General features: G+C 45.6%; 1 protein-coding gene across 5 annotated transcripts in view; it reads left to right on the top strand.

The window, feature by feature from the left end:
- The window catches only part of LOC118944786 (rho guanine nucleotide exchange factor 26-like), a 107,379-nt gene that overhangs the window by 30,110 nt on the left and 50,533 nt on the right, over positions 1-26,736 (top strand). For 4 of the 5 annotated variants that reach the window (XR_005040103.1, XR_005040101.1, XR_005040102.1 and 1 more), the window contains exons 7-10: positions 7,510-7,662; positions 7,849-7,981; positions 10,700-10,774; positions 11,011-11,100. Coding sequence is in view for 2 of the 5 variants with exons in the window: in XM_036965863.1 (XP_036821758.1) it covers positions 7,510-7,662; positions 7,849-7,981; positions 10,700-10,774; positions 11,011-11,100 (451 nt within the window). In the remaining 3 variants the exon portion in view is untranslated. The remainder of the gene's footprint in view (positions 1-7,509; positions 7,663-7,848; positions 7,982-10,699; positions 10,775-11,010; positions 11,101-26,736) is intronic. The other variant, XM_036965864.1, reaches the window with a different exon arrangement.

Genomic DNA, 26,736 nt, shown 5'->3' with positions numbered 1-26,736 from the left:
CTGGTTGAACAGAATGTTTAAACCTGCCTCGATCCACCAGTCTTCTCTCTGGTTGAACAGGGTGTTTAAACCTGCCTCGATCCACCAGTCTTCTCTCTGGTTGAACAGGGTGTTTAAACCTGCCTCGATCCACCAGTCTTCTCTCTGGTTGAACAGGGTGTTTAAACCTGTCTCGATCCACCAGTCTTCTCTCTCTGGTTGAACAGGATGTTTAAACCTGTCTCGATCCACCAGTCTTCTCTCTGGTTGAACAGGGTGTTTAAACCTGCCTCGATCCACCAGTCTTCTCTCTCTGGTTGAACAGGATGTTTAAACCTGTCTCGATCCACCAGTCTTCTCTCTGGTTGAACAGAATGTTGAAACCTGTCTCGATCCACCAGTCTTCTCTCTCTGGTTGAACAGGATGTTTAAACCTGTCTCGATCCACCAGTCTTCTCTCTGGTTGAACAGGGTGTTTAAACCTGCCTCGATCCACCAGTCTTCTCTCTCTGGTTGAACAGGATGTTTAAACCTGCCTCGATCCACCAGTCTTCTCTCTGGTTGAACAGGATGTTTAAACCTGCCTCGATCCACCAGTCTTCTCTCTCTGGTTGAACAGGATGTTTAAACCTGCCTCGATCCACCAGTCTTCTCTCTGGTTGAACAGGGTGTTTAAACCTGCCTCGATCCACCAGTCTTCTCTCTGGTTGAACAGAATGTTTAAACCTGCCTCGATCCACCAGTCTTCTCTCTGGTTGAACAGGGTGTTTAAACCTGCCTCGATCCACCAGTCTTCTCTCTGGTTGAACAGGGTGTTTAAACCTGCCTCGATCCACCAGTCTTCTCTCTGGTTGAACAGGGTGTTTAAACCTGTCTCGATCCACCAGTCTTCTCTCTCTGGTTGAACAGGATGTTTAAACCTGTCTCGATCCACCAGTCTTCTCTCTGGTTGAACAGGGTGTTTAAACCTGCCTCGATCCACCAGTCTTCTCTCTCTGGTTGAACAGGATGTTTAAACCTGTCTCGATCCACCAGTCTTCTCTCTGGTTGAACAGAATGTTTAAACCTGTCTCGATCCACCAGTCTTCTCTCTCTGGTTGAACAGGATGTTTAAACCTGTCTCGATCCACCAGTCTTCTCTCTGGTTGAACAGGGTGTTTAAACCTGCCTCGATCCAACAGTCTTCTCTCTCTGGTTGAACAGGATGTTTAAACCTGCCTCGATCCACCAGTCTTCTCTCTGGTTGAACAGGATGTTTAAACCTGCCTCGATCCACCAGTCTTCTCTCTCTGGTTGAACAGGATGTTTAAACCTGCCTCGATCCACCAGTCTTCTCTCTGGTTGAACAGGATGTTTAAACCTGTCTCGATCCACCAGTCTTCTCTCTGGTTGAACAGGATGTTTAAACCTGCCTCGATCCACCAGTCTTCTCTCTCTGGTTGAACAGGATGTTTAAACCTGCCTCGATCCACCAGTCTTCTCTCTCTGGTTGAACAGAATGTTTAAACCTGTCTCGATCCACCAGTCTTCTCTCTGGTTGAACAGGATGTTTAAACCTGCCTCGATCCACCAGTCTTCTCTCTGGTTGAACAGAATGTTTAAACCTGTCTCGATCCACCAGTCTTCTCTCTCTGGTTGAACAGAATTAATGTCTCTTCTCCATGCACTCAAACAAACAAAACAAATTGACCTCTAACCATTAGCTCTTCTCTGTTCTGGGCTCTCTCTCTCTCTGGCTCCAGTGGAAACCTTGTCCTCCACCCTCTCCTCTCCTTCCTCTTCCCTCATCACCCCTTCCCCCTGTTCTTCACCACAGTGTTCTCTCTGACTGGTGTTTATCTGGGTCAGTCAGACCGTCCCCTGCAGCACAGTCTCCTCTCTGATTGGTGTTTATCTGGGTCAGTCAGACCGTCCCCTGCAGCAGTGTCCTCCAGTACAGTGTGTGTGATCTGAACCTGGTAACTGGTGTGTCCTGGCAGGCCAGAGGTCAGGGGACAGCTTTAGGAATGTCGGGGGACAGCTTTAGGAGGGGCAGGGGACAGCTTTAGTAGGAGGGGCAGGGGACAGCTTTAGGAATGACGGGGGACATCGTTAGGAGGGGCAGGGGACAGCTTTAGGAATGACGGGGGACAGCTTTAGGAATGACCGGGGACAGCTTTAGTAGGGGCGGGGGACATCTTTAGGAGGGGCAGGGGACAGCTTTAGGAGGGTCAGGGGACATCTTTAGGAGGGTCAGGGGACATCTTTAGGAGGGGCAGGGGACATCTTTAGGAGGGGCAGGGGACAGCTTTAGGAGGGGCAGGGGACATCTTTAGGAGGGGCAGGGGGCATCTTTAGGAGGGGCAGGGGGCATCTTTAGGAGGGGCAGGGGACATCTTTAGGAGGGGCAGGGGACAGCTTTAGGAGGGACAGGGGACATCTTTCGGAGGGACAGCTTTTGCACTGGGATGCAGTGTCTTAGACCGCTGCACCACTTGGGATCCCGATAGCGATACATATCACGATATACACATTTGTTTTGTAAATTCAATGAATAAATAGTTCATGTAAAGGCCTATTTCTTATTACAGTTTTAATTATACTCAACAAATTAAAAAGTGTTTACTCATATTTGATTATTTATTTTATTTAGAACCTGTGCAAATGTTAAATTAAGCATGTAACAAAATATAAAATGTTAATCTATAGAACCTAAAGGTAAATGTAAAACACTTCAACTATAGTTTCAAACAAAATAAATATAGGCCTTGAAATATATATATTTTAGGGGGGCTTGCCTGTTGGGTCTTGTGACGGGTGTGGGTCTTGTGGGTCTTGTGACGGGTATACAGAGATGACCAGTCTACAGAGGAGTATAGAGTGCAATGATGTGTCCTATAAGGAGCATTGGTGGAAAATAAAGAACATCTAGTCGCTCGAGAGCACCCTTGCCTGCTGACTACCTCAAGCTCTAAACCCTCAGAGGTAGTAATCACACCTGTGGGAGGAGGGGCATTCTTCTTACCAAACCACATCACATGATTTGTTTTGGAGGTATTCAGAACAAGGTTAAGGGTAGAGAAAGCTTGTTGGACACTAAGAAAGCTTTGTTGTAGATCATTTAACACAAAATCCGGGGAGGCGCCAGCTGATTATAAGACTGCATCATCTGCATATAAATGGATGAGAGAGCTTTCTACGGCCTGAGCTATGTTGTTGATGTAAATTGAGAAGAGTGTGGGGCAGAGGACAGCTTTAGGGAAGGGTTATAGTGCCTGGCTTTAGGGAATGGTTATAGTGCCTGGGTTTAGGGAATGGTTATAGTGCCTGGGTTTAGGGAAGGGTTATAGTGCCTGGGTTTAGGGAAGGGTTATAGTGCCTGGGTTTAGGGAAGGGTTATAGTGCCTGAGTTTAGGGAAGGGTTATAGTGCCTGGGTTTAGGGAATGGTTATAGTGCCTGGGTTTAGGGAAGGGTTATAGTGCCTGGGTTTAGGGAAGGGTTATAGTGCCTGGGTTTAGGGAAGGGTTATAGTGCCTGGGTTTAGGGAAGGGTTATAGTGCCTGGGTTTAGGGAAGGGTTATAGTGCCTGGGTTTAGGGAAGGGTTATAGTGCCTGGGTTTAGGGAAGGGTTATAGTGCCTGGGTTTAGGGAAGGGTTATAGTGCCTGGGTTTAGGGAAGGGTTATAGTGCCTGGGTTTAGGGAAGGGTTATAGTGCCTGAGTTTAGGGAAGGGTTATAGTGCCTGGGTTTAGGGAAGGGTTATAGTGCCTGGGTTTAGGGAAGGGTTATAGTGCCTGGGTTTAGGGAAGGGTTATAGTGCCTGGGTTTAGGGAAGGGTTATAGTGCCTGGGTTTAGGGAAGGGTTATAGTGCCTGGGTTTAGGGAAGGGTTATAGTGCCTGGGTTTAGGGAAGGGTTATAGTGCCTGAGTTTAGGGAAGGGTTATAGTGCCTGGGTTTAGGGAAGGGTTATAGTGCCTGGGTTTAGGGAAGGGTTATAGTGCCTGGGTTTAGGGAAGGGTTATAGTGCCTGGGTTTAGGGAAGGGTTATAGTGCCTGGGTTTAGGGAAGGGTTATAGTGCCTGGGTTTAGGGAAGGGTTATAGTGCCTGGGTTTAGGGAAGGGTTATAGTGCCTGGGTTTAGGGAAGGGTTATAGTGCCTGGGTTTAGGGAAGGGTTATAGTGTCTGGGTTTAGGGAAGGGTTATAGTGCCTGGGTTTAGGGAAGGGTTATAGTGCCTGGGTTTAGGGAAGGGTTATAGTGCCTGGGTTTGGCTGTGTTAGAGAGGCGTATAGGTTTGGCTGTGTTAGAGAGGCGTATAGGGATGGCTGTGTTAGAGAGGCGTATAGGGATCGCTGTGTTAGAGAGGCGTATAGGGATGGCTGTGTTAGAGAGGCGTATAGGGATGGCTGTGTTAGAGAGGCGTATAGGGATGGCTGTGTTAGAGAGGCGTATAGGGATGGCTGTGTTAGAGGCGTATAGGGATGGCTGTGTTAGAGAGGCGTATAGGGATGGCTGTGTTAGAGAGGCGTATAGGGATGGCTGTGTTAGAGAGGCGTATAGGGATGGCTGTGTTAGAGAGGCGTATAGGGATGGCTGTGTTAGAGAGGCGTATAGGGATGGCTGTGTTAGAGAGGCGTATAGGGATGGCTGTGTTAGAGAGGCGTATAGGGATGGCTGTGTTAGAGAGGCGTATAGGGATGGCTGTGTTAGAGAGGCGTATAGGGATGGCTGTGTTAGAGAGGCGTATAGGGATGGCTGTGTTAGAGAGGCGTATAGGGATGGCTGTGTTAGAGAGGCGTATAGGGATGGCTGTGTTAGAGAGGCGTATAGGGATGGCTGTGTTAGAGAGGCGTTTAGGGATGGCTGTGTTAGAGAGGCGTATAGGGATGGCTGTGTTAGAGAGGCGTATAGGGATGGCTGTGTTAGAGAGGCGTATAGGGATGGCTGTGTTAGAGAGGCGTATAGGGATGGCTGTGTTAGAGAGGCGTATAGGGATGGCTGTGTTAGAGAGGCGTATAGGGATGGCTGTGTTAGAGAGGCGTATAGGGATGGCTGTGTTAGAGAGGCGTATAGGGATGGCTGTGTTAGAGAGGCGTATAGGGATGGCTGTGTTAGAGAGGCGTATAGGGATGGCTGTGTTAGAGAGGAGTATAGGGATGGCTGTGTTAGAGAGGCGTATAGGGTTATAGTGCCTGGGTTTAGCTGTGGCTATTCAGATGTTTCTTTATTCCAAGTATTCCATTAGTCGACCACTTTTTCTGAAGAAATGTATATTATAGGTCTATTTTATCAATTACAACATACCATGACATTTGAAATTCTTGATTTAATAAAACAACAAACTTTTGAATGTCTTTTTTTTCTGTTATTTTTATTTTTTTCCATGCGGCCCAATAAAAAGACGTACCATACATAGCCTCCACGCGCGTGGAGCTTGTTGTTGTCGGCCAATCAAAGCGGCACTACAGTCAGAGGCTCCACAGCCCAGCAGGTGAACTGGGATATTTGTAATCAATGCAAAATGGAATTAAAATGACAGAATGACATTACCTTAATGAGAAGGACTAGACAACAACCACCAACAGGTAGACTGTTGTTTCATCTGAATGGAGTTGTTGTAGACCAGGACTGGGAGCACAGCAACACAGCCTGAACTAGCCTTGTTGTAGACGAGGACTGGGAGCGCAGCAACACAGCCTGAATTAGCCTTGTTGTAGACGAGGACAGGGAGCGCAGCAACACAGCCTGAACTAGCCCTGTTGTAGACGAGGACGGGGAGCACAGCAACACAGCCTGAACTAGCCCTGTTGTAGACCAGGACGGGGAGCGCAGCAACACAGCCTGAACTAGCCTTGTTGTAGACCAGGACTGGGAGCGCAGCAACACAGCCTGAACTAGCCTTGTTGTAGACGAGGACAGGGAGAGCAGAACTAGCCTTGTTGTAGACGAGGACGGGGAGCGCAGCAACACAGCCTGAACTAGCCCTGTTGTAGACGAGGACGGGGAGCACAGCAACACAGCCTGAACTAGCCTTGTTGTAGACGAGGACGGGGAGCGCAGCAACACAGCCTGAACTAGCCTTGTTGTAGACGAGGACGGGGAGCACAGCAACACAGCCTGAACTAGCCTTGTTGTAGACGAGGACGGGGAGCGCAGCAACACAGCCTGAACTAGCCTTGTTGTAGACGAGGACGGGGAGCGCAGCAACACAGCCTGAACTAGCCTTGTTGTAGACGAGGACGGGGAGCACAGCAACACAGCCTGAACTAGCCTTGTTGTAGACAAGGACGGGGAGAGCAGAACTAGCCTTGCTAGCTGGCTGTCTTAGCAAGCAGACCGGCACAACCAGATGGGATGATTAATAACCTCTGGCATCTACAAGTTTAACTAGTCCGAGTCAGCGCTACTCCCCCTCCCCTGTGTCACACAGACTGGCCCCCTCCCCTGTGTCACACAGACCGGCCCCCTCCCCTGTGTCACACAGACCGGCCCCTCCCCTGTGTCACACGGACCGGCCCCTCCCCTGTGTCACACGGACCGGCCCCTCCCCTGTGGCACACGGACCGGCCCCCTCACTTGTGGCACACGGACCGGCCTCCTCCCTTGTGGCACACGGACCGGCCCCCTCCCCTGTGTCACACAGACCGGCCCCCTCCCCTGTGTCACACGGACCGGCCCCCTCCCCTGTGTCACACGGACCGGCCCCCTCCCCTGTCCGGCAGCAGGGCAGGCTGTACCCAAGTTTAAACCAAGTTATTTGTTTTTGCATGTATTTCGATGATCTGGATATCCGATAAAATGTCATGGGATTATTTGAATAGTGAAATTATTTCAGATGCCTATCGTGTGTGTGAAATGTGTCAGCGGCTGGGGTAGGTCACTGTAGGTGGATCTGCAGATGAGTTGAAACAAGGGCTAACTGGTTGAGGTCAACTTCCTGTGGCTGTATGACAGTTTCCTGTGTATCACCGTGGAAACCAGGTCTGCTGTTAGAGGCCATCTGCCCCAGGCTGACAGGAAGAGGAAGCCCTGTGTGTTACCTGCTAATGATTCCACCGAGCTAATTTAGGCAGCCCGGGAGTTTCTCTCCTGTGATGATATGGTGAGGCTGGGACAGGTGTCAGAGACACTTCCTGCCTTTGTGCGTGTGTTTGTGCGTGTGCGTGTGTTTGTGTTTGTGAGAGTGTATGAGATGACTAAAACAGGCACATTTTTGTGCAATTCTATACATTTTGCCTATTTCTACTATTACAACTTTCAAGAGTGTCTCTCTCTCTCTCTCTCTCTCTCTCTCTCTCTCTCTCTCTCTCTCTCTCTCTCTCTCTCTCTCTCTCTCTCTCTCTCTCTCTCTCTCTCTGTCTCTCTCTCTCTCTCTGTCTCTCTCTCTCTCTCCCTCTGTGTCTCTCTCTCTCTCTCTCTCTCCCTCTGTCTCTCTCTGTCTCTGTCTCTCTCTCTCTCTGTCTCTCTCTGTCTCTCTCTCTCTCTGTCTCTCTCTCTCTGTCTCTCTGTCTCTCTCTCTGTCTCTCTCTCTCTCTCTCTCCCTCGTTAGGTTCTTTAAAGAGTTAGAGGATATACACCAGCAGAACATTGTTATAGATGACATCAGTGACGTCGTGTTCAGACACGCCCAGTCCAACTTTGACCCCTACATCACCTACTGCTCCAATGAGGTTTATCAGCAGAGGACCCTACAGAGGCTAGTGTGAGTGTACACACACACATCATATATATATATATATATATATATACATACATACATACATACATACATACATACAGTATACACACACAAGTCAACTTTGAACTGTGACTGACTGACCTCTGTCTCTCTGTCTGTCTTACTGTGTCTGCCTGTCTCTCTCTATGTCTCTCTGTCTGTGTTTCGCAGAAGTAGTAAGAGTCCAGTGTTTAAGGAGGTGTTGACTCGTATTGAGGGCCACCCAGACTGCAGGAACCTCCCAATGATTTCCTTCCTGATCCTGCCGATGCAGAGAGTCACACGCCTGCCTCTGCTGATGGACGTAAGACAGCACTCATATACTGGACACTCATATACTGGACACTCTTATACTGGACATTCATATCCTGGACACTCATATCCTGGACACTCATATCCTGGACACTCATATACTGGACACTCATATACTGGACACTCATATACTGGACACTCATATACTGGACACTCATATACTGGACACTCATATACTGGACACTCATATGCTGGACACTCATATACTGGACACTCATATACTGGCCAGTCATACACTGCACTCACATCTAACACACTCGTATACTGGACACTCATCTATGGGACACTCATTTAACACTCGTATACTGAACACTTGTATATGGGACACTCATTTAACACTCGTATACTGGACACATCTAACGCTCATATACTGGACACTCATCTAACACACTCATATACTGGACACTCATACTGGACACTCATATACTGGACACTCATACTGGACACTCATATACTGGACACTCATATACTGGACACTCATATACTGGACACTCATCTAACACACTCATATACTGGACACTCATACTGGACACTCATATACTGGACACTCATACTGGACACTCATACTGGACACTCATATACTGGACACTCATACTGGACACTCATACTGGACACTCATATACTGGACACTCATATACTGGACACTCATACTGGACACTCATACTGGACACTCATATACTGGACACTCATATACTGGACACTCATATACTGGACACTTTGCAAATGTATTAAATATAATAAAACAGAAATACCTTATTTACATAAGTATTCAGATCCTTTGCTATGAGACTCTAAATTGATCTCAGGTGCATCCTGTTTCCATTGATCATCCTTGAGATGTTTCTACAACTTGATTGGAGTTCACCTGTGGTAAAATTCATTTTATTGGACATGATTTGTAAAGGCACACACCTGTCTATATGAGGTCCCACAGTTGACAGTGCATGTCAGAGCAAAAACCAAGCCATGAGGTAGAAGGAATTGTCAGTAGAGCTCTGAGACAGGATTGTGTTGAGGCACAGATCTGGGGAAGGGTACCAAAACATTTCTGCAGCATTGAAGGTCCCCAAGAACACAGTGGCCTCCATCATTCTTAAATGGAAGAAGGACCAAGACTCTTCCTAGAGCTGGCCGCCCGGCCAAACTGAGAAATCAGGGGAGAAGGGCCTTGGTCAGGGAGGTGAAAAATTCAAAAAACATGGTTATTGCTTTGTTATTATGAGGTATTGTGTGTAGATTGAGGAGGGGGGAAAAAGCAATATAATCCATTTTAGAATAGGGTTGTAATGTAACAAAATTAAAGGTCGAGGGGTCAGAATACTGTCTGAATGTACTGTATATAACCATGCAGGAACATACACACACACCTTGTCTGTTTATGACTGTCTCACTCTCTGAAGGACTTTGTCTCTTACATAACACTGAAGATTGATTACACTAAACCAGCCTCTTGTTTCCTCCTTTCTCCCTCCCCCTTCATTCTCTCATGTGTTTATTATTTCTATTACTTTCGTTCTCACACTGTTAGTCCCCCTCTGCTCTCTCTCTCCTTTCTCCTCTCTCTCCTCTCCTCTCTCATTCTCCTCTCTCTCTCTCTCTCTCTCTCCCTCTCTCTCTCTCTCTCTCTCTCTCTCTCCTTTCTCCTCTCTCTCTCTCCTCTCGCTCTCCTCTCTCTCCTCTCCTCTCTCTCTCTCACTCTCTCTCTCTCCTCTCTCCTCTCTCCCTCTCTCCTCTCTCTCTCTCCTCTCTCCCTCGCTCCTCTCTCTCCTCTCTCCCCTTCTCCTCTCTCTCCCCTCCCTCTCCTCTCTCTCCCCCTCTCTCCCTCTCTTCCTCCCTCTCTCTCTCACCCTCTCTCTCTCCTCCCTCTCCTCTCTCTCTCCCCACCGTCTCCTCTCTCTCTCTCTCTCTCTCTCTCTCTCTCTCTCTCCTCTCTCTCCTCCCTCTCTCTCTCTCCTCCCTCTCCTCTCTCCTCCCACTGCTCTCTCCTCTCTCTCCCCCTCTCCTCTCTCTCCTCCAGTCTTGCTGAACTGGAATAGCTTGTCATGTGTTACTGATCTCTAATCTTTTAATACGTTTTATTATAGCTCACTCACTCGCACACTCTCTCACACACACACACACACACACACACACACACACACATACACACACACACACACACACACACACACATACACACACACAAACATACACACACACAAACATACACACACAGACACACACAGACACACACACACACACACACACACACACACTACTGTAGCCTTCATTTATAATAGCTTTCATCTACTGTACTAGCCTTCATTTATAGTTATTGTGGAAGGAGAAGTACTTTGTTGTTGGTTTCACTTACAGTTCTATCTCTCTGCTATTCTCTCTAGTTCTCTAGTTTAGATGTTCCCTTGAGGCTGAGGTTTAAGGCAGGATATTAGGCCATGAAGTAGGAGGCTTTTGAGTCCTGAGAAAGTTTTGTTGATACTTACTGCTTCCAACCACACTATGTGTGTGTGTACTTGTGCGTGACATTAGCGTGAGAGAGATGTGTTCTAGAAGCCTCTCCCAAGATTAACGAAGTGGTTAACCCTAGCTTGTCTCACAGCCTTTCTTCATCATACTCTGTGTACACAGAATACTTTATTAAATTTGATAAAGTACACTCTTTCCTGGGTGTGTGATCTGCTCTGACCCCTGACCCCTCTCTCTGTTCCAGGTCATTTGTCAGAAGGCTCCTAAGGACTCTGCCCAGTATGAGACCTGTAAGAAAGCCCTCCAATCAGTCAGCAAGGTAAGAGGTCAACTGGGGGGTCAAACCCAAACTGATGCCATGTCAAAGCCCATCTCAACATGAGCTCCATGAAGAGCCTGTGTTTCCCTTTGGTCTATGTATGTGAGCCTGCATGTAAGTACAGTCACGTTCTCTCTCTGTGTGTGTGTGTGTGTGTGTGTGTGTGTGTGTGTGTGTGTGTGTGTGTGTGTGTGTGTGTGTGTGTGTGTGTGTGTGTGTGTGTGTGTGTGTGTTAGGTGGTGCGTCAGTGTAACGAAGGGGCCCGTACGATGGAGAGAACAGAGATGATGTATACCATCAACTCCCAACTGGAGTTTAAAATCAAGGTAAGGAAATGGGCTTGGAATTATGCAATATAGTATGGTAACTCTATAGCTGGGCTTTATGGTAACTCTATAGCTGGGCTTTATGGTAACTCTATAGCTGGGCTTTATGGTAACTCAGTTCACCCCAGTGGGGCCTATAGCTGGGCTTTATGGTAACTCTATAGCTGGGCTTTATGGTAACTCTATAGCTGGGCTTTATGGTAACTCAGTTCACCCCAGTGGGGCCTATAGCTGGGCTTTATGGTAACTCTATAGCTGGGCTTTATGGTAACTCTATAGCTGGGCTTTATGGTAACTCAGTTCACCTCAGTGGGGCCTATAGCTGGGCTTTATGGTAACTCAGTTCACCTCAGTGGGGCCTATAGCTGGGCTTTATGGTAACTCTATAGCTGGGCTTTATGGTAACTCTATAGCTGGGCTTTTTGGTAACTCTATAGCTGGGCTTTATGGTAACTCTATAGCTGGGCTTTATGGTAACTCAGTTCACCTCAGTGTGGCCTATAGCTGGGCTTTATGGTAACTCAGTTCACCCCAGTGGGGCCTATAGCTGGGCTTTATGGTAACTCTATAGCTGGGCTTTATGGTAACTCTATAGCTGGGCTTTATGGTAACTCTATAGCTGGGCTTTATGGTGTAACTATAGCTGGGCTTCATGGTAACTCTATAGCTGGGCTTTATGGTAACTCTATAGCTGGGCTTTATGGTAACTCTATAGCTGGGCTTTATGGTAACTCTATATCTGGGCTTTATGGTAACTCTATAGCTGGGCTTTATGGTAACTCAGTTCACCTCAGTGGGGCCTATAGCTGGGCTTTATGGTAACTCAGTTCACCTCAGTGGGGCCTATAGCTGGGCTTTATGGTAACTCAGTTCACCCCAGTGTGGCCTATAGCTGGGCTTTATGGTAACTCTATAGCTGGGCTTTATGGTAACTCTATAGCTGGGCTGTATGGTAACTCTATAGCTGGGCTTTATGGTAACTCTATAGCTGAGCTTTATGGTAACTCTATAGCTGGGCTTTATGGTAACTCTATAGCTGGGCTTTATGGTAACTCAGTTCACCTCAGTGGGGCCTATAGCTGGGCTTTATGGTAACTCAGTTCACCCCAGTGTGGCCTATAGCTGGGCTTTATGGTAACTCTATAGCTGGGCTTTATGGTAACTCTATAGCTGGGCTTTATGGTAACTCTATAGCTGGGCTTTATGGTAACTCTATAGCGGGGCTTTATGGTAACTCTATAGCTGGGCTTTATGGTAACTCTATAGTTGGACTTTATGGTAACTCTATAGCTGGGCTTTATGGTAACTATATCTGGGCTTTATGGTGACTCTATAGTTGGGCTTTATGGTAACTCTATAGTTGGGCTTTATGGTAACTCTATAGCTGGGCTGTATGGTAACTCTATAGCTGGGCTTTATGGTAACTCTATCTGGGCTTTATGGTAACTCTATAGTTGGGCTTTATGGTAACTCTATAGCTGGGCTTTATGGTAACTCTATAGCTGGGCTTTATGGTAACTCTATAGCTGGGCTTTATGGTAACTCTATAGCTGGGCTTTATGGTAGCTCTATAGCTGGGCTTTATGGTAACCCTATAGCTGGGCTTTATGGTAACTCTATAGTTGGGCTTTATGGTAACTCTATAGCTGGGCTTTATGGTAACTCTATAGCTGGGCTTTATGGTAACTCTATAGCTGGGCTTTATGGTAACTCTATAGTTGGGCTTTATGGTAACTCAGTTCACCTCAGTGGGGCCTATAGCTGGGCTTTATGGTAACTCAGTTCACCCCAGTGGGGCCTATAGCTGGGCTTTATGGTAACTCTATAGCTGGGCTTTATGGTAACTCTATAGCTGGGCTTTATGGTAACTCTATAGCTGGGCTGTATGGTAACTCTATAGCTGGGCTTTATGGTAACTCTATAGCTGGGCTGTATGGTAACTCTATAGCTGGGCTTTATGGTAACTCTATAGCTGGGCTTTATGGTAACTCTATAGCTGGGCTTCATGGTAACTCTATAGCTGGGCTTTATGGTAACTATATAGCTGGGCTTTATGGTAACTCTATAGCTGGGCTTTATGGTAACTCTATAGCTGGGCTTTATGGTAACTCAGTTCACCCCAGTGGGGCCTATAGCTGGGCTTTATGGTAACTCTATAGCTGGGCTTTATGGTAACTCAGTTCACCTCAGTGGGGCCTATAGCTGGGCTTTATGGTAACTCAGTTCACCCCAGTGGGGCCTATAGCTGGGCTTTATGGTAACTCTATAGCTGGGCTTTATGGTAACTCTATAGCTGGGCTTTATGGTAACTCTATAGCTGGGCTGTATGGTAACTCTATAGCTGGGCTGTATGGTAACTCTATAGCTGGGCTTTATGGTAACTCTATAGCTGGGCTGTATGGTAACTCTATAACTGGGCTTTATGGTAACTCTATAGCTGGGCTTTATGGTAACTCTATAGCTGGGCTTTATGGTAACTCTATAGATGGGCTTTATGGTAACTCTATAGCTGGGCTTTATGGTAACTCAGTTCACCCCAGTGGGGCCTATAGCTGGGCTTTATGGTAACTCAGTTCACCCCAGTGTGGCCTATAGCTGGGCTTTATGGTAACTCTATATCTGGGCTGTATGGTAACTCTATAGCTGGGCTGTATGGTAACTCTTTAGCTGGGCTTTATGGTAACTCAGTTCACCCCAGTGGGGCCTATAGCTGGGCTTTATGGTAACTCTATAGTTGGGCTTTATGGTAACTCTATAGTTGGGCTTTATGGTAACTCTATAGCTGGGCTTTATGGTAACTCTATAGCTGGGCTTTATGGTAACTCTATAGGTGGGCTTTATTGTAACTCTATAGTTGGGCTTTATGGTAACTCTATAGCTGGGCTTTATGGTAACTCTATAGCTGGGCTGTATGGTAACTCTATAGCTGGGCTTTATGGTAACTCTATAGCTGGGCTTTATGGTAACTCTATAGCTGGGCTTTATGGTAACTCAGTTCACCTCAGTGGGGCCTATAGCTGGGCTTTATGGTAACTCAGTTCACCCCAGTGTGGCCTATAGCTGGGCTTTATGGTAACTCTATAGCTGGGCTTTATGGTAACTCTATAGCTGGGCTTTATGGTAACTCTATAGCTGGGCTTTATGGTAACTCTATAGCGGGGCTTTATGGTAACTCTATAGATGGGCTTTATGGTAACTCTATAGTTGGACTTTATGGTAACTCTATAGCTGGGCTTTATGGTAACTATATCTGGGCTTTATGGTAACTCTATAGTTGGGCTTTATGGTAACTCTATAGTTGGGCTTTATGGTAACTCTATAGCTGGGCTGTATGGTAACTCTATAGCTGGGCTTTATGGTAACTCTATCTGGGCTTTATGGTAACTCTATAGTTGGGCTTTATGGTAACTCTATAGTTGGGCTTTATGGTAACTCTATAGCTGGGCTTTATGGTAACTCTATAGCTGGGCTTTATGGTAACTCTATAGCTGGGCTTTATGGTAACTCTATAGCTGGGCTTTATGGTAGCTCTATAGCTGGGCTTTATGGTAACCCTATAGCTGGGCTTTATGGTAACTCTATAGTTGGGCTTTATGGTAACTCTATAGTTGGGCTTTATGGTAACTCTATAGTTGGGCTTTATGGTAACTCTATAGCTGGGCTTTATGGTAACTCTATAGCTGGGCTTTATGGTAACTCTATAGCTGGGCTTTATGGTAACTCTATAGTTGGGCTTTATGGTAACTCAGTTCACCTCAGTGGGGCCTATAGCTGGGCTTTATGGTAACTCAGTTCACCCCAGTGGGGCCTATAGCTGGGCTTTATGGTAACTCTATAGCTGGGCTTTATGGTAACTCTATAGCTGGGCTTTATGGTAACTCTATAGCTGGGCTGTATGGTAACTCTATAGCTGGGCTTTATGGTAACTCTATAGCTGGGCTGTATGGTAACTCTATAGCTGGGCTTTATGGTAACTCTATAGCTGGGCTTTATGGTAACTCTATAGCTGGGCTTTATGGTAACTCTATAGCTGGGCTTTATGGTAACTCTATAGCTGGGCTTTATGGTAACTCTATAGCTGGGCTTTATGGTAACTCTATAGCTGGGCTTTATGGTAACTCAGTTCACCCCAGTGGGGCCTATAGCTGGGCTTTATGGTAACTCTATAGCTGGGCTTTATGGTAACTCAGTTCACCTCAGTGGGGCCTATAGCTGGGCTTTATGGTAACTCAGTTCACCCCAGTGTGGCCTATAGCTGGGCTTTATGGTAACTCTATAGCTGAGCTTTATGGTAACTCTATAGCTGGGCTTTATGGTAACTCTATAGCGGGGCTTTATGGTAACTCTATAGCTGGGCTTTATGGTAACTCTATAGTTGGACTTTATGGTAACTCTATAGCTGGGCTTTATGGTAACTCTATATCTGGGCTTTATGGTAACTCTATAGTTGGGCTTTATGGTAACTCTATAGTTGGGCTTTATGGTAACTCTATAGCTGGGCTGTATGGTAACTCTATAGCTGGGCTTTATGGTAACTCTATCTGGGCTTTATGGTAACTCTATAGTTGGGCTTTATGGTAACTCTATAGCTGGGCTTTATGGTAACTCTATAGCTGGGCTTTATGGTAACTCTATAGCTGGGCTTTATGGTAACTCTATAGCTGGGCTTTATGGTAACTCTATAGTTGGGCTTTATGGTAACTCTATAGTTGGGCTTTATGGTAACTCTATAGCTGGGCTTTATGGTAACTCTATAGCTGGGCTTTATGGTAACTATAGCTGGGCTTTATGGTAACTCTATAGTTGGGCTTTATGGTAACTCAGTTCACCTCAGTGGGGCCTATAGCTGGGCTTTATGGTAACTCAGTTCACCCCAGTGGGGCCTATAGCTGGGCTTTATGGTAACTCTATAGCTGGGCTTTATGGTAACTCTATAGCTGGGCTTTATGGTAACTCTATAGCTGGGCTGTATGGTAACTCTATAGCTGGGCTTTATGGTAACTCTATAGCTGGGCTGTATGGTAACTCTATAGCTGGGCTTTATGGTAACTCTATAGCTGGGCTTAATGGTAACTCTATAGCTGGGCTTTATGGTAACTCTATAGCTGGGCTTTATGGTAACTCTATAGCTGGGCTTTATGGTAACTCTATAGCTGGGCTTTATGGTAACTCTATAGATGGGCTTTATGGTAACTCTATAGCTGGGCTTTATGGTAACTCAGTTCACCCCAGTGGGGCCTATAGCTGGGCTTTATGGTAACTCAGTTCACCCCAGTGTGGCCTATAGCTGGGCTTTATGGTAACTCTATATCTGGGCTGTATGGTAACTCTATAGCTGGGCTGTATGGTAACTCTTTAGCTGGGCTTTATGGTAACTCAGTTCACCCCAGTGGGGCCTATAGCTGGGCTTTATGGTAACTCTATAGTTGGGCTTTATGGTAACTCTATAGTTGGGCTTTATGGTAACTCTATAGCTGGGCTTTATGGTAACTCTATAGGTGGGCTTTATTGTAACTCTATAGTTGGGCTTTATGGTAACTCTATAGCTGGGCTTTATGGTAACTCTATAGCTGGGCTTTATGGTAACTCTATAGCTGGGCTTTATGGTAACTCTATAGCTGGGCTTTATGGTAACTCAGTTCACCCCAGTGGGGCCTATAGCTGGGCTTTATGGTAACTCTATAGCTGGGCTTTATGGTAACTCTATAGCTGGGCTTTATGGTAACTCTATAGCTGGGCTTTATGGTAACTCTATAGCTGGGCTTTATGGTAACTCAGTTCACCTCACTGTGGCCTATCGCTGGGCTTTATGGTAACTCTATAGCTGGGCTTTATGGTAACTCAGTTCACCCCAGTGGGGCCTATAGCTGGGCTTTATGGTAACTCTATAGCTGGGCTTTATGGTAACTCTATAGCTGGGCTTTATGGTAACTCTATAGCTGGGCTTTATGATAACTCTATATCTGGGCTTCATGGTAACTCAGTTCACCCCAGTGTGTCCTATAGCTGGGCTTTATGGTAACTCTATAGCTGGGCTTTATGGTAACTCTATAGCTGGGCTTTATGGTAACTCTATAGCTTGGCTTTATGGTAACTCAGTTCACCCCAGTGGGCCTATAGCTGAGCTTTATGGTAACTCTATAGCTGGGCTGTATGGTAACTCTATAGCTGGGCTTTATGGTAACTCAGTTCACCCCAGTGGGGCCTATAGCTGAGCTTTATGGTAACTCTATAGCTGGGCTTTATGGTAACTCTATAGCTGGGCTTTATGGTAACTCTATAGCTTGGCTTTATGGTAACTCAGTTCACCCCAGTGAGGCCTATAGCTGGGCTTTATGATAACTCTATAGCTGGGCTTTATGGTAACTCTATAGCTGGGCTTTATGGTAACTATATAGCTGGGCTTTATGGTAACTCTATAGCTGGGCTTTATGGTACCTCTATAGCTGGGCTTTATGGTAACTCAGTTCACCTCAGTGTGGCCTATAGCTGGGCTTTATGGTAACTCTATAGCTGGGCTTTATGGTAACTCTATAGCTGGGCTTTATGGTAACTCTATAGCTGGGCTTTATGGTAACTCTATAGCTGGGCTTTATGGTAACTCAGTTCACCTCAGTGTGGCCTATAGCTGGGCTTTATGGTAACTCAGTTCACCTCAGTGTGGCCTATAGCTGGGCTTTATGGTAACTCAGTTCACCCCAGTGGGGCCTATAGCTGGGCTTTATGGTAACTCAGTTCACCTCAGTGTGGCCTATAGCTGGGCTTTATGGTAACTCTATAGCTGGGCTTTATGGTAACTCTATAGCTGGGCTTTATGGTAACTCAGTTCACCCCAGTGGGCCTATAGCTGGGCTTTATGGTAACTCTATAGCTGGGCTTTATGGTAACTCTATAGCTGGGCTTTATGGTAACTCTATAGCTGGGCTTTATGGTAACTCTATAGCTGGGCTTTATGGTAACTCAGTTCACCTCAGTGGGGCCTATAGCTGGGCTTTATGGTAACTCAGTTCACCTCAGTGGGGCCTATAGCTGGGCTTTATGGTAACTCTATAGCTGGGCTTTATGGTAACTCTATAGCTGGGCTTTATGGTAACTCAGTTCACCCCAGTGTGGCCTATAGCTGGGCTTTATGGTAACTCTATAGCTGGGCTTTATGGTAACTCTATAGCTGGGCTTTATGGTAACTCAGTTCACCTCAGTGGGGCCTATAGCTGGGCTTTATGGTAACTCAGTTCACCCCAGTGTGGCCTATAGCTGGGCTTTATGGTAACTCTATAGCTGGGCTTTATGGTAACTCTATAGCTGGGCTTTATGGTAACTCTATAGCTGGGCTTTATGGTAACTCTATAGCTGGGCTTTATGGTAACTCTATAGCGGGGCTTTATGGTAACTCTATAGCTGGGCTTTATGGTAACTCTATAGCTGGGCTTTATGGTAACTCTATAGCTGGGCTTTATGGTAACTCTATAGCTGGGCTTTATGGTAACTCTATAGCTGGGCTTTATGGTAACTCTATATCTGGGCTTTATGGTAACTCTATAGTTGGGCTTTATGGTAACTCTATAGCTGGGCTGTATGGTAACTCTATAGCTGGGCTTTATGGTAACTCTATCTGGGCTTTATGGTAACTCTATAGTTGGGCTTTATGGTAACTCTATAGCTGGGCTTTATTGTAACTCTATAGCTGGGCTTTATGGTAACTCTATAGCTGGGCTTTATGGTAACTCTATAGCTGGGCTTTATGGTAGCTCTATAGCTGGGCTTTATGGTAACCCTATAGCTGGGCTTTATGGTAACTCAGTTCACCCCAGTGTGGCCTATAGCTGGGCTTTATGGTAACTCTATATCTGGGCTGTATGGTAACTCTATAGCTGGGCTGTATGGTAACTCTTTAGCTGGGCTTTATGGTAACTCAGTTCACCCCAGTGGGGCCTATAGCTGGGCTTTATGGTAACTCTATAGTTGGGCTTTATGGTAACTCTATAGTTGGGCTTTATGGTAACTCTATAGCTGGGCTTTATGGTAACTCTATAGCTGGGCTTTATGGTAACTCTATAGGTGGGCTTTATTGTAACTCTATAGTTGGGCTTAATGGTAACTCTATAGCTGGGCTTTATGGTAACTCTATAGCTGGGCTTTATGGTAACTCTATAGCTGTGCTTTATGGTAACTCTATAGCTGGGCTTTATGGTAACTCTATAGCTGGGCTTTATGGTAACTCAGTTCACCCCAGTGGGGCCTATAGCTGGGCTTTATGGTAACTCTATAGCTGGGCTTTATGGTAACTCTATAGCTGGGCTTTATGGTAACTCTATAGCTGGGCTTTATGGTAACTCTATAGCTGGGCTTTATGGTAACTCAGTTCACCTCACTGTGGCCTATCGCTGGGCTTTATGGTAACTCTATAGCTGGGCTTTATGGTAACTCAGTTCACCCCAGTGGGGCCTATAGCTGGGCTTTATGGTAACTCTATAGCTGGGCTTTATGGTAACTCTATAGCTGGGCTTTATGGTAACTCTATAGCTGGGCTTTATGGTAACTCTATAGCTGGGCTGTATGGTAACTCTATAGCTGGGCTTTATGGTAACTCAGTTCACCCCAGTGGGCCTATAGCTGGGCTTTATGGTAACTCTATAGCTGGGCTTTATGGTAACTCTATAGCTGGGCTTTATGGTAACTCTATAGCTGGGCTTTATGGTAACTCTATAGCTGGGCTTTATGGTAACTCTATAGCTGGGCTTTATGGTAGCTCTATAGCTGGGCTTTATGGTAACCCTATAGCTGGGCTTTATGGTAACTCAGTTCACCCCAGTGTGGCCTATAGCTGGGCTTTATGGTAACTCTATATCTGGGCTGTATGGTAACTCTATAGCTGGGCTGTATGGTAACTCTTTAGCTGGGCTTTATGGTAACTCAGTTCACCCCAGTGGGGCCTATAGCTGGGCTTTATGGTAACTCTATAGTTGGGCTTTATGGTAACTCTATAGTTGGGCTTTATGGTAACTCTATAGCTGGGCTTTATGGTAACTCTATAGCTGGGCTTTATGGTAACTCTATAGGTGGGCTTTATTGTAACTCTATAGTTGGGCTTTATGGTAACTCTATAGCTGGGCTTTATGGTAACTCTATAGCTGGGCTTTATGGTAACTCTATAGCTGTGCTTTATGGTAACTCTATAGCTGGGCTTTATGGTAACTCTATAGCTGGGCTTTATGGTAACTCAGTTCACCCCAGTGGGGCCTATAGCTGGGCTTTATGGTAACTCTATAGCTGGGCTTTATGGTAACTCTATAGCTGGGCTTTATGGTAACTCTATAGCTGGGCTTTATGGTAACTCTATAGCTGGGCTTTATGGTAACTCAGTTCACCTCACTGTGGCCTATCGCTGGGCTTTATGGTAACTCTATAGCTGGGCTTTATGGTAACTCAGTTCACCCCAGTGGGGCCTATAGCTGGGCTTTATGGTAACTCTATAGCTGGGCTTTATGGTAACTCTATAGCTGGGCTTTATGGTAACTCTATAGCTGGGCTTTATGGTAACTCTATAGCTGGGCTGTATGGTAACTCTATAGCTGGGCTTTATGGTAACTCAGTTCACCCCAGTGGGCCTATAGCTGGGCTTTATGGTAACTCTATAGCTGGGCTTTATGGTAACTCTATAGCTGGGCTTTATGGTAACTCTATAGCTGGGCTTTATGGTAACTCTATATCTGGGCTTTATGGTAACTCTATAGCTGGGCTTTATGGTAACTCAGTTCACCTCAGTGGGGCCTATAGCTGGGCTTTATGGTAACTCAGTTCACCTCAGTGGGGCCTATAGCTGGGCTTTATGGTAACTCTATAGCTGGGCTTTATGGTAACTCTATAGCTGGGCTTTATGGTAACTCAGTTCACCCCAGTGTGGCCTATAGCTGGGCTTTATGGTAACTCTATAGCTGGGCTTTATGGTAACTCTATAGCTGGGCTTTATGGTAACTCAGTTCACCTCAGTGGGGCCTATAGCTGGGCTTTATGGTAACTCAGTTCACCCCAGTGTGGCCTATAGCTGGGCTTTATGGTAACTCTATAGCTGGGCTTTATGGTAACTCTATAGCTGGGCTTTATGGTAACTCTATAGCTGGGCTTTATGGTAACTCTATAGCTGGGCTTTATGGTAACTCTATAGCGGGGCTTTATGGTAACTCTATAGCTGGGCTTTATGGTAACTCTATAGCTGGGCTTTATGGTAACTCTATAGCTGGGCTTTATGGTAACTCTATAGCTGGGCTTTATGGTAACTCTATAGCTGGGCTTTATGGTAACTCTATATCTGGGCTTTATGGTAACTCTATAGTTGGGCTTTATGGTAACTCTATAGCTGGGCTGTATGGTAACTCTATAGCTGGGCTTTATGGTAACTCTATAGTTGGGCTTTATGGTAACTCTATAGTTGGGCTTTATGGTAACTCTATAGCTGGGCTTTATGGTAACTCTATAGCTGGGCTTTATGGTAACTCTATAGCTGGGCTTTATGGTAACTCTATAGCTGGGCTTTATGGTAGCTCTATAGCTGGGCTTTATGGTAACTCTATAGCTGGGCTTTATGGTAACTCTATAGCTGGGCTTTATGGTAACTCTATAGCTGGGCTTTATGGTAACTCTATAGCTGGGCTTTATGGTAACTCTATAGCTGGGCTTTATGGTAACTCAGTTCACCTCAGTGTGGCCTATAGCTGGGCTTTATGGTAACTCTATAGCTGGGCTTTATGGTAACTCTATAGCTGGGCTTTATGGTAACTCTATAGCTGGGCTTTATGGTAACTCTATAGCTGGGCTTTATGGTAACTCAGTTCACCCCAGTGGGCCTATAGCTGGGCTTTATGGTAACTCTATAGCTGGGCTTTATGGTAACTCTATAGCTGGGCTTTATGGTAACTCTATAGCTGGGCTTTATGGTAACTCTATATCTGGGCTTTATGGTAACTCTATAGCTGGGCTTTATGGTAACTCAGTTCACCTCAGTGGGGCCTATAGCTGGGCTTTATGGTAACTCAGTTCACCTCAGTGGGGCCTATAGCTGGGCTTTATGGTAACTCTATAGCTGGGCTTTATGGTAACTCTATAGCTGGGCTTTATGGTAACTCAGTTCACCCCAGTGTGGCCTATAGCTGGGCTTTATGGTAACTCTATAGCTGGGCTTTATGGTAACTCTATAGCTGGGCTTTATGGTAACTCAGTTCACCTCAGTGGGGCCTATAGCTGGGCTTTATGGTAACTCAGTTCACCCCAGTGTGGCCTATAGCTGGGCTTTATGGTAACTCTATAGCTGGGCTTTATGGTAACTCTATAGCTGGGCTTTATGGTAACTCTATAGCTGGGCTTTATGGTAACTCTATAGCTGGGCTTTATGGTAACTCTATAGCGGGGCTTTATGGTAACTCTATAGCTGGGCTTTATGGTAACTCTATAGCTGGGCTTTATGGTAACTCTATAGCTGGGCTTTATGGTAACTCTATAGCTGGGCTTTATGGTAACTCTATAGCTGGGCTTTATGGTAACTCTATATCTGGGCTTTATGGTAACTCTATAGTTGGGCTTTATGGTAACTCTATAGCTGGGCTGTATGGTAACTCTATAGCTGGGCTTTATGGTAACTCTATAGTTGGGCTTTATGGTAACTCTATAGTTGGGCTTTATGGTAACTCTATAGCTGGGCTTTATGGTAACTCTATAGCTGGGCTTTATGGTAACTCTATAGCTGGGCTTTATGGTAACTCTATAGCTGGGCTTTATGGTAGCTCTATAGCTGGGCTTTATGGTAACTCTATAGCTGGGCTTTATGGTAACTCTATAGCTGGGCTTTATGGTAACTCTATAGCTGGGCTTTATGGTAACTCTATAGCTGGGCTTTATGGTAACTCTATAGCTGGGCTTTATGGTAACTCAGTTCACCTCAGTGTGGCCTATAGCTGGGCTTTATGGTAACTCTATAGCTGGGCTTTATGGTAACTCTATAGCTGGGCTTTATGGTAACTCTATAGCTGGGCTTTATGGTAACTCTATAGCTGGGCTTTATGGTAACTCAGTTCACCTCAGTGTGGCCTATAGCTGGGCTTTATGGTAACTCAGTTCACCTCAGTGTGGCCTATAGCTGGGCTTTATGGTAACTCAGTTCACCCCAGTGGGGCCTATAGCTGGGCTTTATGGTAACTCAGTTCACCTCAGTGTGGCCTATAGCTGGGCTTTATGGTAACTCTATAGCTGGGCTTTATGGTAACTCTATAGCTGGGCTTTATGGTAACTCAGTTCACCCCAGTGGGCCTATAGCTGGGCTTTATGGTAACTCTATAGCTGGGCTTTATGGTAACTCTATAGCTGGGCTTTATGGTAACTCTATAGCTGGGCTTTATGGTAACTCTATATCTGGGCTTTATGGTAACTCTATAGCTGGGCTTTATGGTAACTCAGTTCACCTCAGTGGGGCCTATAGCTGGGCTTTATGGTAACTCAGTTCACCTCAGTGGGGCCTATAGCTGGGCTTTATGGTAACTCTATAGCTGGGCTTTATGGTAACTCTATAGCTGGGCTTTATGGTAACTCAGTTCACCCCAGTGTGGCCTATAGCTGGGCTTTATGGTAACTCTATAGCTGGGCTTTATGGTAACTCTATAGCTGGGCTGTATGGTAACTCTATAGCTGGGCTTTATGGTAACTCTATAGCTGGGCTTTATGGTAACTCTATAGCTGGGCTTTATGGTAACTCAGTTCACCTCAGTGGGGCCTATAGCTGGGCTTTATGGTAACTCAGTTCACCCCAGTGTGGCCTATAGCTGGGCTTTATGGGAACTCTATAGCTGGGCTTTATGGTAACTCTATAGCTGGGCTTTATGGTAACTCTATAGCTGGGCTTTATGGTAACTCTATAGCTGGGCTTTATGGTAACTCTATAGCGGGGCTTTATGGTAACTCTATAGCTGGGCTTTATGGTAACTCTATAGTTGGACTTTATGGTAACTCTATAGCTGGGCTTTATGGTAACTCTATATCTGGGCTTTATGGTAACTCTATAGTTGGGCTTTATGGTAACTCTATAGCTGGGCTGTATGGTAACTCTATAGCTGGGCTTTATGGTAACTCTATCTGGGCTTTATGGTAACTCTATAGTTGGGCTTTATGGTAACTCTATAGCTGGGCTTTATGGTAACTCTATAGCTGGGCTTTATGGTAACTCTATAGCTGGGCTTTATGGTAACTCTATAGCTGGGCTTTATGGTAGCTCTATAGCTGGGCTTTATGGTAACCCTATAGCTGGGCTTTATGGTAACTCTATAGTTGGGCTTTATGGTAACTCTATAGTTGGGCTTTATGGTAACTCTATAGTTGGGCTTTATGGTAACTCTATAGCTGGGCTTTATGGTAACTCTATAGCTGGGCTTCATGGTAACTCAGTTCACCCCAGTGAGGCCTATAGCTGGGCTTTATGGTAACTCTATAGCTGGGCTTTATGGTAACTCTATAGCTGGGCTTTATGGTAACTCTATAGCTGGGCTTTATGGTAACTCTATAGCTGGGCTTTATGGTAACTCTATAGCGGGGCTTTATGGTAACTCTATAGCTGGGCTTTATGGTAACTCTATAGTTGGCTTTATGGTAACTCTATAGTTGGGCTTTATGGTAACTCTATAGCTGGGCTGTATGGTAACTCTATAGCTGGGCTTTATGGTAACTCTATCTGGGCTTTATGGTAACTCTATAGTTGGGCTTTATGGTAACTCTATAGCTGGGCTTTATGGTAACTCTGTTCACCTCAGTGGGGCCTATAGCTGGGCTTTATGGTAACTCAGTTCACCCCAGTGTGGCCTATAGCTGGGCTTTATGGGAACTCTATAGCTGGGCTTTATGGTAACTCTATAGCTGGGCTTTATGGTAACTCTATAGCTGGGCTTTATGGTAACTCTATAGCTGGGCTTTATGGTAACTCTATAGCGGGGCTTTATGGTAACTCTATAGCTGGGCTTTATGGTAACTCTATAGTTGGACTTTATGGTAACTCTATAGCTGGGCTTTATGGTAACTCTATATCTGGGCTTTATGGTAACTCTATAGTTGGGCTTTATGGTAACTCTATAGCTGGGCTGTATGGTAACTCTATAGCTGGGCTTTATGGTAACTCTATCTGGGCTTTATGGTAACTCTATAGTTGGGCTTTATGGTAACTCTATAGCTGGGCTTTATGGTAACTCTATAGCTGGGCTTTATGGTAACTCTATAGCTGGGCTTTATGGTAACTCTATAGCTGGGCTTTATGGTAGCTCTATAGCTGGGCTTTATGGTAACCCTATAGCTGGGCTTTATGGTAACTCTATAGTTGGGCTTTATGGTAACTCTATAGTTGGGCTTTATGGTAACTCTATAGTTGGGCTTTATGGTAACTCTATAGCTGGGCTTTATGGTAACTCTATAGCTGGGCTTCATGGTAACTCAGTTCACCCCAGTGAGGCCTATAGCTGGGCTTTATGGTAACTCTATAGCTGGGCTTTATGGTAACTCTATAGCTGGGCTTTATGGTAACTCTATAGCTGGGCTTTATGGTAACTCTATAGCTGGGCTTTATGGTAACTCTATAGCGGGGCTTTATGGTAACTCTATAGCTGGGCTTTATGGTAACTCTATAGTTGGCTTTATGGTAACTCTATAGTTGGGCTTTATGGTAACTCTATAGCTGGGCTGTATGGTAACTCTATAGCTGGGCTTTATGGTAACTCTATCTGGGCTTTATGGTAACTCTATAGTTGGGCTTTATGGTAACTCTATAGCTGGGCTTTATGGTAACTCTATAGCTGGGCTTTATGGTAACTCTATAGCTGGGCTTTATGGTAACTCTATAGCTGGGCTTTATGGTAGCTCTATAGCTGGGCTTTATGGTAACCCTATAGCTGGGCTTTATGGTAACTCTATAGTTGGGCTTTATGGTAACTCTATAGTTGGGCTTTATGGTAACTCTATAGTTGGGCTTTATGGTAACTCTATAGCTGGGCTTTATGGTAACTCTATAGCTGGGCTTTATGGTAACTCTATAGCTGGGCTTTATGGTAACTCTATTGTTGGGCTTTATGGTAACTCAGTTCACCTCAGTGGGGCCTATAGCTGGGCTTTATGGTAACTCAGTTCACCCCAGTGGGGCCTATAGCTGGGCTTTATGGTAACTCTATAGCTGGGCTTTATGGTAACTCTATAGCTGGGCTTTATGGTAACTCTATAGCTGGGCTGTATGGTAACTCTATAGCTGGGCTTTATGGTAACTCTATAGCTGGGCTTTATGGTAACTCTATAGCTGGGCTTTATGTTAACTCTATAGCTGGGCTTTATGGTAACTCAGTTCACCCCAGTGGGGCCTATAGCTGGGCTTTATGATAACTCTATAGCTGGGCTTTATGGTAACTCAGTTCACCTCAGTGGGGCCTATAGCTGGGCTTTATGGTAACTCAGTTCACCCCAGTGGGGCCTATAGCTGGGCTTTATGGTAACTCTATAGCTGGGCTTTATGGTAACTCTATAGCTGGGCTTTATGGTAACTCTATAGCTGGGCTGTATGGTAACTCTATAGCTGGGCTTTATGGTAACTCTATAGCTGGGCTTTATGGTAACTCTATTGTT

The sequence above is a fragment of the Oncorhynchus mykiss genome, chromosome 27 (assembly GCF_013265735.2).
Source record: "Oncorhynchus mykiss isolate Arlee chromosome 27, USDA_OmykA_1.1, whole genome shotgun sequence".
In the NCBI taxonomy this organism is placed as follows: Eukaryota; Metazoa; Chordata; class Actinopteri; order Salmoniformes; family Salmonidae; genus Oncorhynchus; species Oncorhynchus mykiss.
Note: the sequence above shows the minus strand (reverse complement) of the source record. Positions and strands in the feature narration are given on the sequence as shown.